General features: G+C 40.8%; 1 protein-coding gene across 2 annotated transcripts in view; it reads left to right on the forward strand.

Annotated features, from left to right (window-relative positions):
- Positions 1 to 7,686, forward strand: part of pou6f2 (POU class 6 homeobox 2) — a 72,492-nt gene extending 64,806 nt beyond the window's left edge. For both annotated transcript variants that reach the window (XM_061064655.1, XM_061064654.1), the window contains 2 exons: positions 503 to 671; positions 5,495 to 7,686. In XM_061064655.1, coding sequence (XP_060920638.1) covers positions 503 to 671; positions 5,495 to 6,002 — 677 coding nt within the window. In that variant the 3' untranslated portion in view covers positions 6,003 to 7,686. The remainder of the gene's footprint in view (positions 1 to 502; positions 672 to 5,494) is intronic.
- Positions 7,687 to 12,750: the final 5,064 nt, after the last annotated feature.

The following is a 12,750-nucleotide window of genomic DNA, read 5'->3' on the forward strand; positions in this document are numbered from 1 at the left end:
TGTTCTGTTGAGGTTTAAAGGTCTCAAACTGAGTTTTCACAAAGGGTCAGATCGGTGAAGTAATGTCTTTAAATATCATATCTAATCCATCCTTCTTTAAGGTCTTTTCAAGAACGATGCATTTTATGATATTCATATTTTTAAAGGAGAGGAATAGATTGAAACCTTCACTTCCTCCTGGAGTTTAGTCAACACGCTTTTTGTTTGTGAGATTAAAGTTTCACACATGCAAGTCAAACGGGTGTCACGTCTGCTTTCACACCGCAGATGAATTTATTTTCTCAAACATCTCCCAGAGACGCGCGGTTTACAGCGCCGGGGCACGGGGAGATAATCAGTTCTGACCCCGAGATCGGACTATTTTTCCAAGTTGTTTAGAGACGATCATGATCACAACTGTCTGGCTGTTTGCTTCATTCACTCTGCAAAATGAGGTGAGGGACGGGGGGGGGGGGGAGCAGAGGGCTAATAAAATGAGATGTGTGTGTGTGTTGTGTTGTAGACCCGCAGACCGCCCCCAGCGAGGTGGACGGGGTCAACCTGGAGGAGATTCGAGAATTTGCCAAAGCATTCAAGATCCGCCGGCTGTCCCTGGGCCTGACACAGACTCAGGTGGGCCAGGCGCTCAGTGCCGCCGAGGGGCCGGCGTACAGCCAGTCTGCCATCTGCAGGTAAGAGAAACTCTAACAAGAAGTGGTTCATTATATCACATCAGGATGTCCTAATTCTGTCAAATGAAAGCGGAGCAAGTGCTGCAGCCTCGCTGAGTTGTCTGGTGCTCATAACTGCCATCCATTTTTTATTCTCCTTTTTCTTTAACAGACATTATTAAGATATTAAAATACATAATTGACTATCACCACCCTGACAAACGAAGCCCTCATGTCTGTACTCGCCCGTCTTCCTCTCCCGGCCCCGCTCGCCTGCTGACATGACAGCCGCGCGTTACTTATGCAAAATACATACACAAGTATTACACGAAGCACTTAAAGCATTTAATAATTACTAAGGCTCGTTGCCGCTCGCTCCGCCTGAACATGAGAGAGCTTGACGGCGATGATCTGTTAATAAGATTGCCATGTTTTACTGCTGCCGCGAGGACAGTTTAGTCGTAAATGGCGCATTATATATTCATGAGACAATCAGACAATCAGTGTTTCATCCCTCCTGTTGTTCCGCCTCACTAACGCTTTATCACGAGGACACCGAGTGAGCATCGTCGCCTTTTCAAGTCGGAGTAAGCGGGCTGCGTCGGGCCCAAATATTTCCTTCTTTTTTTTTCAAGACAAACAAAAAGACAAACAGATGACTCTTCAGAGTGAAAACAGTATATGATTAATTTAAAAAATGACAAATGAGACTTCTGATCTAATTCAAAAATACATTTTGGCAGCTTTTCTTTGTCAAAACTCCTCAGAGCTTAACAAAGCTGTTTGCCTGTTTTGCTTCCGTTTCCAGTAAAATTCCCTCTCTCATTCCCGTATTAATTTTAATGTCCCTCCGCCATGCATGTGCTGATGACCTGTGCTGTTTATGCAACACGGCACTGCCACGCGCTTTTAAAAATTTCATCACATCAACATCAAACGGGGGATAAAATGTGAAACGGTACAGGAGGAGGAGGGGGGGGCGGGTGTTCTTATGAGGCCCCGTCGACTCCGACTAATGTTCACCGTCTTAAAATCACACATGAAATATTAACAACCGGGAATAATTCAAATATTTATAACATACATTAAAAGCCATTAGCTTCAAAAATAAACACTCAGTGGGCTGTTCTTCATGCCGTTAGGACGATCTTTTTTTGTTTGTATGACATGGAACATGACACGGGGATGTTTTAAGTAGAGGAGGGTGAACTCCACATGCTTTAGTTTAGTTAACATCAACATAGACATGAAGTTTGAGGTGCAGCGGGACGTCACGCTCGCTCTGGGGGCTCCGGCTCTGAAGCCAGACGGAGAACAGACACTGACAGATGCTTCCATCTTGTCTCCTTTCATTGCTCACTTTGTTTCCCGGCAACTTCATTTGTTTATCCAAAGAAGAAGAAGAGCAGGCATCACGAGGGCATCATCAGACCAATGACGTGCCAGTGTGTCCTCGTTAGGAGGCGGCGTAGCTAGATTTCATAAGGAGGGGAAATTATGGGAAATTTAAAGTTTAAAATTTGAAAATTATCGCATATTTTATTTTTTATTTCATGATCTGGATGAACATCCTTCACAACTTATTTTATTTTTATTAGCACATTACTCACCATTTCCAAGTACTGTTGAAACTGCTTTAAATGCAAATATTCATATAAATCTGAAACGTTTTTATAGATCAACATGAACAGATTTTAACTCACAAAGATACTATGAATAAATATCCCGTTCAAAAAGTTAAACTTTTTCTATCACTAACTCAGACTTCACAATTTAAATGACTTATTTTCTTTTTTTTTGTTATTTTTTGGGCCTTTTTGCCTTTAGTGGACCGGCCAGCTGAAGAGAGACTGGAAATATTTTTATGAGAGAGAAGGGGATGACATGCAGCAAAGGGCCGAGGTTAGATTCAAACTTTCAGCCGCTGCTTGGAGGACTACAGCCTCTGTACATGGGGCGTGCGACATAACCACTAGGCTAACGGCGCTCCCTTTAAATGAGTTCTTTGATGGATCTTTTACTGATTCATGATTACCTTCATTAAGTAAATACTGCCTGTACCAAAAACCAGAAACCCCTTTTTCTTTTTTTTACAGAAACATTTAGTGTTTCATGGTTCTGTTTTTTTTCTTCTCAACATGAACAGGCCTCACAGCAACACAGCAGGAGGCTGATGACATTTTCTTAAGTTCATATCTAAATCTGGAAACATTTAATCACAAGTTGACATCAAAATTCAAAGCAACCAGGCGGTGATGACCCAGTGGTTAGGTTGCACCCCATGTACAGAGGCTGTAGTCCTCCAAGTGGGCGGCCCAGGTTCAAGTCCGACCTGTGTCTCCTTTCCTGGATGTCGTTTTCCACTCTCTCACTCTCTCTCCCCGATTTCTGACTCTATCCACTGTCCTGTCTCTAAATAAAGGCATTAAAAGACCCCAAATAAACCCTGATAAGACATTTAAAAAATGTAATAATGATAGAAATGTTCAGTTATCAAGGCACAACAGATCATTCGTCTCTCTATAGAGAACATTTGAGGTCACTTCCAGCCCTGATTTCCTGCAGAAATCTCTCACTCAGCTCTGCCTGCATCATGACGGTGAACCCTGAGGGGAACTGTAACTCAGGCCTGAACGTACAGCATGTCTGAGCAGCCTCCTAAGGTACTTTTAAGAAGAGCCAGAGAGGCTGCAGGTGCATTCAGGGCCACTTCTCCCTCGCGCTGATGCACTAGTGGGGGGGAGTGCATGCCCCAGCTGAGCAGCTCTCAACTCATTTTAGTATCTGCGGTTCCTGTTGATCCATGAAATGTCCCGTCTCTGGTGACTCCTCATATTTACTAATGTATTCCCCGCAGTACCAAGCCCGTCCTCTTTCCACTGTTTAGGAGGAGGAGGGGGGGGGGGTTATAAATAATACCGCATGTCGACAAGGAAGAGAGCACCAGCGAGGTGTAGAAACAGAGGAAGTTCATTCGTGCATGGGCATCTCCGCTGCTCGCTGTTGTTGTCTGCTGCCGCTCACCTGGCCATTAAAAAACGTCTCGTGTGCTTTGTTTGTTCCACCGAGAGCAGAGCCTCCTCTCAGATCTGTGCCGTCTGTCCGTCAGAGCTGTCGGCTCACCACTTCTTCTACTAAAAGCATTCACACACACACACGTCACCCTCGTTTGTCCCAAAAACACTTGGAAGTCAGAGAACTTCCCTGTGCTTTAACGTTGTACCGATTTGACCATGTACACGTTTAAATATCTCTTTATTTAGACTGTTAATTTTTGAGACAGATTTGTACATTCATTCTTAAATTTAAGGTTATCTTGTCAGCTTTTGTTCAATGTGATTTTATAAAGATAAGGCCAGTTTTAGACAATGACAGTGGGATGTGATGTCGCAGTTTTCCATCCTTTGTGATATCTCATCCCTCCTTGAAACACTGATGAGAATCTCTGACTAAATGCTAAATAATGAGACTGAGAGAATAAGTCCTGCACAACAAGACAACTTACCACTTATAGTACACAAACATTTCAAAGAAATCAACAAATATTCTGCACAGAATCAGCAGGAAATCCAAGAGGAACACAGAATAAGATATGTTTAACTCTCTCTACTTCTCCACCCTGTTTCCTGATTTGACCCTTTTGCTTTAGACCCCCAAAAAAATACATTGATAGGACGTCCTGAGATGTCCAGATGTCCAGAATTGAAACCGTCTTTTAACCCGTGTCGTCCTCACATCTGTCAAAAGGTGAAACAGACATTAAACAGATGATAAACGCCCAAATATGGACAAATCCAATCCAGCACGCATCACTCAGGAAACATTTGAAACACTTGAAAGAACAGGAACAGTCAGGGTGGTGTCTCAGCTTGCTTTCTTTGTAAATAATCACTCAAAAGTCATCTTAACTTATTAATCACAAAGAGTCTGATCCTCACTGTGTATCAAATATCTTTACAAATATCCTCAAATATACTGCTCTCATTTTGACCAAATCCAAAGTTTCCTTCATTTTCAACACATGACAAAAAAGTATCTGTTGGCTTTAAAAAAAAATCAGAGTCGTCTTGGTTCTTGCTGTGAGTTCAGATTCTTGAGCCCTCAAAGCATCACAGGCGTGAGAGGAATTCTGTTACAGTAGAATATAAGATCTTCATCTCTATAAAATCCTCCACAGATCTGTTAATATCTCAGGCAGGAGCACCCGACAACCTGCAGTGTTTTTAGTGTCAGAGGAAGGGCCTCTGAGCTGCAGGCCCTTTCAGAATAAGAGCGTGTAAATGTATTCTTATTTAATATCAAATGAAGCGTTGTTAGTGGATGAAAGAAATTCTGAAAAATGTATTAAAGGTACATTTGGATTAATCATTCAAGCTCTTCTTGTGAATAAATGATGGTGCCAGTTTTACCTGCATGCATTAGTGGATTAGGGGAAGTAATGGGATTTTTTTTTTAGAGCACTTCCTGTTTTGTTTTTCTGTTGTGAGATATTTTTTTTGAAGAGCAGCATTTAAAAGTTTGAGTCAGGTGATTGGTGTTTTTTTGGTTCGAGTGAACCTGATACTAGCCGTTGGCGATATCTCCTTGCGCCACTATTGCCAAGTTGGGACAGAGACCCACAGAATCCTCCAGAAAATTGACACACTACTGGCAGCGGTCGCCTCCAGCTGCTGCAGCTGAGGTGTTTCCTGACGCAGAGTACACAGGAGTTTGGCTTGGATGTGTACCTGGATGTTAGTCTCAGTCCCTGTGGCATTCTGGTCGAGGAGACTGAAAGGCAGGCAGCTTATCCCTTGTTCTGGCAGGGCGCCTAAGTAAGATTCTTTTTTCTCAATTCTCCCCAGACACACCATCCTGAGAAGCCACTTTTTCCTACCACAGGAAGCCCAAGAGAACACAATAGGTAGCAGTCTGACAGGAAAACTGAACCCTGGCCTTTTATATCCTGCCAGGTTTGAGAAGTTGGACATCACCCCTAAAAGCGCCCAGAAGATTAAGCCCGTTCTGGAGCGCTGGATGGCCGAGGCTGAGGCCCGCCACCGATCCGGCATGCAGAACCTGACTGAGTTTATCGGCAGCGAGCCTTCCAAAAAACGCAAGAGGCGGACCTCTTTCACCCCGCAGGCGCTCGAGATCCTCAACAGCCACTTTGAGAAGAACACGCACCCCTCCGGACAGGAAATGACGGAAATAGCAGAGAAACTGAACTACGACAGGGAGGTGGTGCGGGTCTGGTTCTGCAACAAGAGGCAAGCTTTGAAAAACACAATAAAGCGTTTGAAACAGCCCGACCTTGGCCCCGGTGCACCCATGGACCCTCTCACTGATTCTCTAGAGGAGCTCCCCAAATGAACGAGCTCCTCCTCCAACAACAACAACAACAACAACAACAACAACAACAACGACAACAACAACAAACGTGGAGTGCAAAAGTGGCAGCCATTAAAAAGAACAAAAGGTGGATGAACTCATCGTGACATGAGAACTGAAAAATGTTCCTGAGTCACCTGGATGGACAAACAAAAACTATGTGTTGTCAGTGTGATTACCACAGCTATGTAAATGACCTTGGCGAAACCAAAAACCAGAAAAAAGAGATTAATATGTGAGAATTATGTAAAAAAATAAAATAAAATAAACACGGTGTGCTGTTTCAAAGAGTTTTAGAGTCTGGCCGTATGGACCGGACTATCACCCAAATTTTGGTTCCCCCGAGGCGGGATTTAGTAAAGAGATCATACCAAATCGAAACACTATTTACCAAAGTCTGTTGCATCTGAGTACTAAGAATAATTTTGTAATGTAAATGTGCTCTAAATTTCTACATTTGTACTGGCAGATCTAAGCTATATGTGTGAGGTTGAGTAAACATTTTATCTTTGTCTCGCTTACTTTTCTCTCTTCATCGTTTGTATGTAAATATCTTTACAAAGAACAAAAAAAGAAAAAACGCTGTCTTCGAAAATTGAAATCACGCCGATGACGTTCTCTTTTTCAACAAGAAAAAAAATGTAACCTTTGCTGTTAAACGATTGCATAATGATGATGATGATGATGTTTGATTTGTGTTTCATCTGCAGATATTTTCAGTCACAGTGTAACTTTGTACAACTTTTACAGGTATTTATTAATAATCTCATGAGGTTGTTTCAGATGACGTCGGACGGAGAGTAAATAAGGACTTGATCACATGATGATGATGATGATGATGATGATGATGATGAAGGGTTTCTGTCAAGTTGACTGCAGCTTTGTTCAGAGCTACTGTGTCATTCTGTTGCCAAAGCCTGATAGCCAAAGAACTCATCAATTTCAGCTCAAGGACTGGTGAAGATTTTACCTTTTTATTTTTTTTATTTTTTTTTATCGCTTCCCTCCTTCCTTTTCTTACATGTTTCCCTCTGTGGGTCAACTTTAACAAACAAAACAAAAAAACCATCATGTCAAACAGCTGCGACAGTGTCTGCTGTGATTTCCTGATCATTTACACACCGTGATGTAGAAACATGTGGTGGATGAATTTTCTTTAAGGTTAATATGTCCGTGCTTTCTTCAACTCCAACCACGTAAAGAATATGCCTCATACCAGGCATCCCGAACGAAACAATATAACTAGAGCTGTCAAATGATTAAATAGTTAATCATGATTAATCGCATGTTTGAAATTCCATTATTTCACATCTAAAAATCCCAAATGTTAGGCTTTTATTTTGAAATTTTGTACTGTCTTAAGCTGAGAGTACTTTACTTGCAGTTTGAATTCAACCCTGCTTTTATTTTGAAATTACTTAAGGACCTTCCTGTAGATGAAAGGTGAGGACATGATCATAAAGCAAAGAAACAGGAAGTGGTTAGGGATCACAAACTGAGGTCAAACAGCTCAGAGGAACGGTAACAAAGGTCAATGTGTGATGTCATCAGGTGGATATTACTTTGGACTCGTCAGCTGAGCGGTCTGAGAGTTTGTTAAAGTGAAGTGAGACATTCAAAGATGCAGCGGTGTCCTTCTTTTACATCACTGAGACTACAGGGAGACACTGAGGACGACTAAAACTAGCATGATTTTGAAAGTAGCATTCCCTTAGTGCTCCGTCTGCACCCACCCCCTCCCCTCTGTGCTCCCTCAAGAGCCACGCCCCCTCACACCTCATCTCAGGGGGAGAGAACGAGCAGGGAGACAGGGAGGCATGTGATTGGTTCATCAGATTGGTACCTCATGGCAGACATTGGTTGAAGTTTTTACAGACTTACAAACTGCTACAGATGACGGATTTTCTTTGTTCCTTTTTCAGAGCACACGAGTTATTCATTTCTGTCAGGACCTAAAGATGATTTCAACCAAAATCTTAAAAAGTGGATCTGGAGGAAATGACCAAACCTGCCTTTAAGGGACAAAATAGTATGTGATTAATCATGATTTAAAGAAAATGACTGCATCAATTTCAGACCTTCATTATTTGTGACTAACTAATTAACACTGACAGCCCTAATTATAACCAGAATACATCATATTTATCACGATAATTGACGTAAACATGTGGTTAAAGCGTGTTTGTTACCGCTGACCGGACCACTCTTTGAACCGTTTTATATCTCAGAAAAAGTTCCTTCACAGATAAAATGTTATTTCTTTATATTCCGCACTCCACTCGGCTTATTGAACGTTTACAGATTTTAAAATCAAACATTCAAATTCAAATTACTTTTTATCTTCTCTTAAGAATTGATCACTTCTGCAGTGAAAGGGGTTAAAAAGGTTTATTTCAACAGATTCCCCTTTGATATGTTTTGTGTTTATTGTATATGTGGGATGAAGTTAGTTTCAGTCTTCTTACATGTCTATGGATCGTGTCTCCCTCACTGTGTATTGAACTGTTTTGCTTTTATTATTTTATTTTTTTTACGTCGTATTACTTTGTGATATTTATGTCGATAATTTCATCCTGGAACCTCCCCGACGGACTGTCACTACAGATATTTGCCTCTCGTATAAAAACCCTCACAGGAAAAGAATGAAAAAAAAAAAAGAAAATAGAAAAAAGAGGTGAATGTTGAGAATAAGTGTCACATGTCAGAACGAGTGAACTTAATTTGAAGTGAGGTGAAATTTGATGCAATTTATTCAGAATCATGTGTCTGCTCGATATCTGTCCTTCCATGTCACTTTGGTTATCTCTGTCTTTCAGCCCCCCCCCTCCTGTGCACTGCTGTGTTCTTCTTCACTATCTATAAAACACACACACACACACACACACGCTCAGTAAATGTAAGACACACGAAGAAGCTTTACATCTTTGCCTTTATGAAAAAGGAAAACAGGAATTTGCAGAAAATCTATAGACTCGTTTCACTTTGGCGCACAGAGACTTTTGAGTTAAACTGTTGTTTAGGTTTCTTTGTGTGTTTTTGTTTAGCTTCAAATACGTAATCCAAGCAAATCTTTGGCCAAGAACCATCATGTCTGCATCCACTCAACACATGTGAGAAAAAACAGCGGGCGGCTCCTGCAGGTACGATACGGATCTGTCCATGAGGCTTAACGATAAAGCTGTAACCAAAACCAAAACAAAAGAAGACACAGACGGGAGTCGATGCCTTTCGCTCAACTTCTCAACGCTGGACCAAAGCTCTATAGTTATGCACATTGTACAGAGAAATAGATTCATGATGTTGACAATCTTTCAAATCTGAGATAATGAAAAAAAAAAAAGTCCAAATGTACAGAAGTTCATCCAAGGTTTACCTCAGTACTGTTCTGGTGAGAATCATACAGACGCCATACAAGCAGCAGACGCTTCCTCCGCACTGTGTATCCATGTTCACCTTCAGCGGGGAGGGAGAGGCTTGTTTCATTTATTATCCTGTGACACATGATTGTTTTATTTAACGTGTGATGTGTGCTTTTTATTCCTGAGCCAGGCGACTCCCCGGTCTTCTGCTTACACTTAATTACCGTCGTTTAATTTCTCATTCATGGTGACGTCCGCCTCGGTTCTCCACAGACCTTTAGACCCACATAGAGGGGGAAAAGAAGATTACAGTCATGTTGCTCTTAAAAAAAAAAAAAAACAATTAGGATGATTTATTTTATCACCCTTTTACATGATTTTGTGAAATGTTATTTACACAAACAAACCGGTTTGACATTTTGTTTATAGTCGAAGAACTCAGAAACCAAAGCTGAAGCGCCCACAGAGGTTGGTTTTCATTTTTTTTTTTTATAGACTGAAAACTGTACTTAATCTTTAGAGCAATATCTGTTCGGTCAGTTAAGCAGCACTTTGTGTATTTCCAAAATTTAAAAAAAGCTTCAAGTAGGCTATGTCACATTGATTTGTACCATAATTAGTAATAAACAATTGTTTGACATGAACTGTGTGTCCTGTTTTCAATGGAGTGATGCTTTCTTATAAATCAAAAGCCAACAAAGTAAAAATGTGCCGTAGAAGCTATGAGACAAAATATAAATCGTCAGAGAGACAATTCAAACTCTGATTGCATTTTTCATTGAACACAGCTAAACGAGGAAGAAGATCCATTAAGCCTTGATGTAGAAAAAATCCTGCAGTTCGTCGAGTGTCCACTAGAGGCTGGCTGCAGAAGAACAGGAGGTCACATACACACCCATTCAAAAACGTCTGTTTTTACAGCAGAGATTAACATGTTTACAGCCTGGTATAAAAAAACAAACCTGTCTGATCAGCTCATGTCTCGATCAGCACAAACTGTACATTGTACCAACAGCACTGTGTAAACATTTCCTAGAAATGTTAATAGATTACTTTATTTGATGTGTGAAAATCTATTTTTGGCAACCTCAGAGAAGAGCCTCGAGTCGCTCCCGAGATCTCAGGCGTTCCTCCTACGGGGGCCCAGACCCCAGGTTGGGAACCAATGGCTAAGTCCATATATAACCATTGGAACTAAAATGTCCTTAAAATGGTTCAAATGGACAACATGAAGTGGAATATGATTTATAATTTATAAGACAGATTTTGTTCAGATTTTGTGTTTCATTTCTGGAGTGTGGTACGGGACCTGAGTAACACGGGTACTCACCGCTCGCCGTGGAGTTCAAAGGTTTCAATAACATAGAAATATTCTAAAACATGGCTGACCTCGCTTTTCATCTGAACACATAAACACGGTTATTGAAAATGTCAAATATAAACTAACACGCTCTCTGCGAGGTCATGGTCGAATGCACCTTAAAGCAACCTGCACACACTTTCATGTTTACGCTGCGGTGTTAGTACTCGACATTCAGCACGTTGTTGTTGGTGGTGGTGGGGGGGGGGGGGGGTCAATAATGAATGGATGTTTAATGAGAGGGGGGTGGCTGCTTTACAGAAAGAGCCTTACATACAATATTTAGCTATTTATTTAGATTTCCTTGGGGGTCAGTGGAGAAGAATACATGTCAGGTTTGCTTCTCATCAAAGCTTCATGTTTTTGCCTCGCCAAATAACAACAAGACAAGTGTAAAGAAGAAGAAGAAGAAATATATAAATAAACGGGGGAGAAAGCCTTTTGAAAACTAAACTCAAAAGTTTGATACAGCTTCCCTGTCCGCGATGCCTTTGAAACCCAGGCAGGCTGCTGAAAAGAAAGTAGTAAATAAATAAATAATAATAATAAAAAGCACAGACAACATAAATTATTAACATTAGACTGAAAGATGATGTTCAAGATGCTTTTTCGTCTTCCTTTCAGCCCCCCCCCTTCCCCCCCTCTCCCCCCTCCTCCTTCATTTCAAAACCCTGGATGTATTTTTGAGTGGTGATGGCTGAGGTGTACGCGGCGGCGGCTCAGGCGAGCTATTTGATGTTCTTTTGTGTTTTCGATCCGCGCCATTTTTTCATTGTCTTCCCCATTAACAATGTAATTGTGCAGATGCAGCGCCTGACCCATATCTGTTTTCTCTAACTGTTTGTGTTTTCTGCCGCTGACAAAAGTTTACTTCTCTCCTCTCGCTCTGAAGCGACGCAGGCTTTTCTGAATGAAGAGTAACAGCGGCACGGCTCAAAGGAGTCCTGAAGCAGAATTACAGAGTCAATGTCAGAGGCTTTGAGAGTTGTTATCAGTCACTGTTGGACGTCAATGTGTCAGCGCACAAAAGTTTGGGTCCTGTTTGTGGAAAAAGTTTTATTGTATCCGAAAATTTAACGAGTTACAAGTAAGGAAGATTTTGACACAAGAAAGTAATGAGCCGCTCTTTAAAGCTCCCGCTTCTGAAGATTGTTCACACATGATCTTTTAGAGAAATGTCATTAAGTCAATCTGTTAAATTGAAATATTATCTAAGGGTTTCGATTTCTCTGTGTCATGATTTGTTCTTGTCAAGTTTTGTACTTTATTTATTATTATTATTTATTTAAGTGTTTAGATTTCATTTCCTGTTTTATTTTTCTTTATTTTCCTAGTTTATCCTTTGGTGTTTCCTGTTTTATTGTGGTAGTTATGTCCCCAGTGTTTCCTGTCTTCTCTTACTTCCTCCCTTTGATCGCCCTCATTGTCTTCACCTGTGTCGTTAGTCTCGCCCGTGTCTCGTCACCTCAGCGTCTTCTTGTCATCAGTTCATACGTCTTCCTCAAACGTCTGTGCTGTTCCCTCGTTGCTTTTTCCTGTAGACGTGTACATACAGTAAAAGAGACTTCAGGTTCTGTTTTAATGTTTATAATAAAACACTTTCATTAATGATTTTAAATGCAGTTGTAGTGAAGTCAGTTTTAAAATGCCATACTGGTGACAGATGGTGTAGAGCTATTTAATGCAGTGTTTAAAGTTAAAAATCAAAAAGTAAACATAATAAAGATGGTAAATGTCCCACAGATAAATTACTTAACTGGAATGATACCTATATGTATTCAAAAGCCATTATTGCAAAGATATAATGACATGATAAAACATTTTCTCTGGGAGGGGAAAAAGCCTAGAATTAATCTGGATAAACTCTGCCAACCTAAAAAAGCAGGAGGTCTATCACTTCCAAACTTAGAATATTACAGCAGTTCATTTGAAATGGATAAACTTGCAAAACACTGGGTAGAAATGAACCCTGAAATGGTCTGGGTCCTGATTGAACAGGAGCTCACTTCTC

The sequence above is a fragment of the Labrus mixtus genome, chromosome 19, assembly GCF_963584025.1.
Source record: "Labrus mixtus chromosome 19, fLabMix1.1, whole genome shotgun sequence".
Lineage (NCBI taxonomy): Eukaryota > Metazoa > Chordata > Actinopteri > Labriformes > Labridae > Labrus > Labrus mixtus.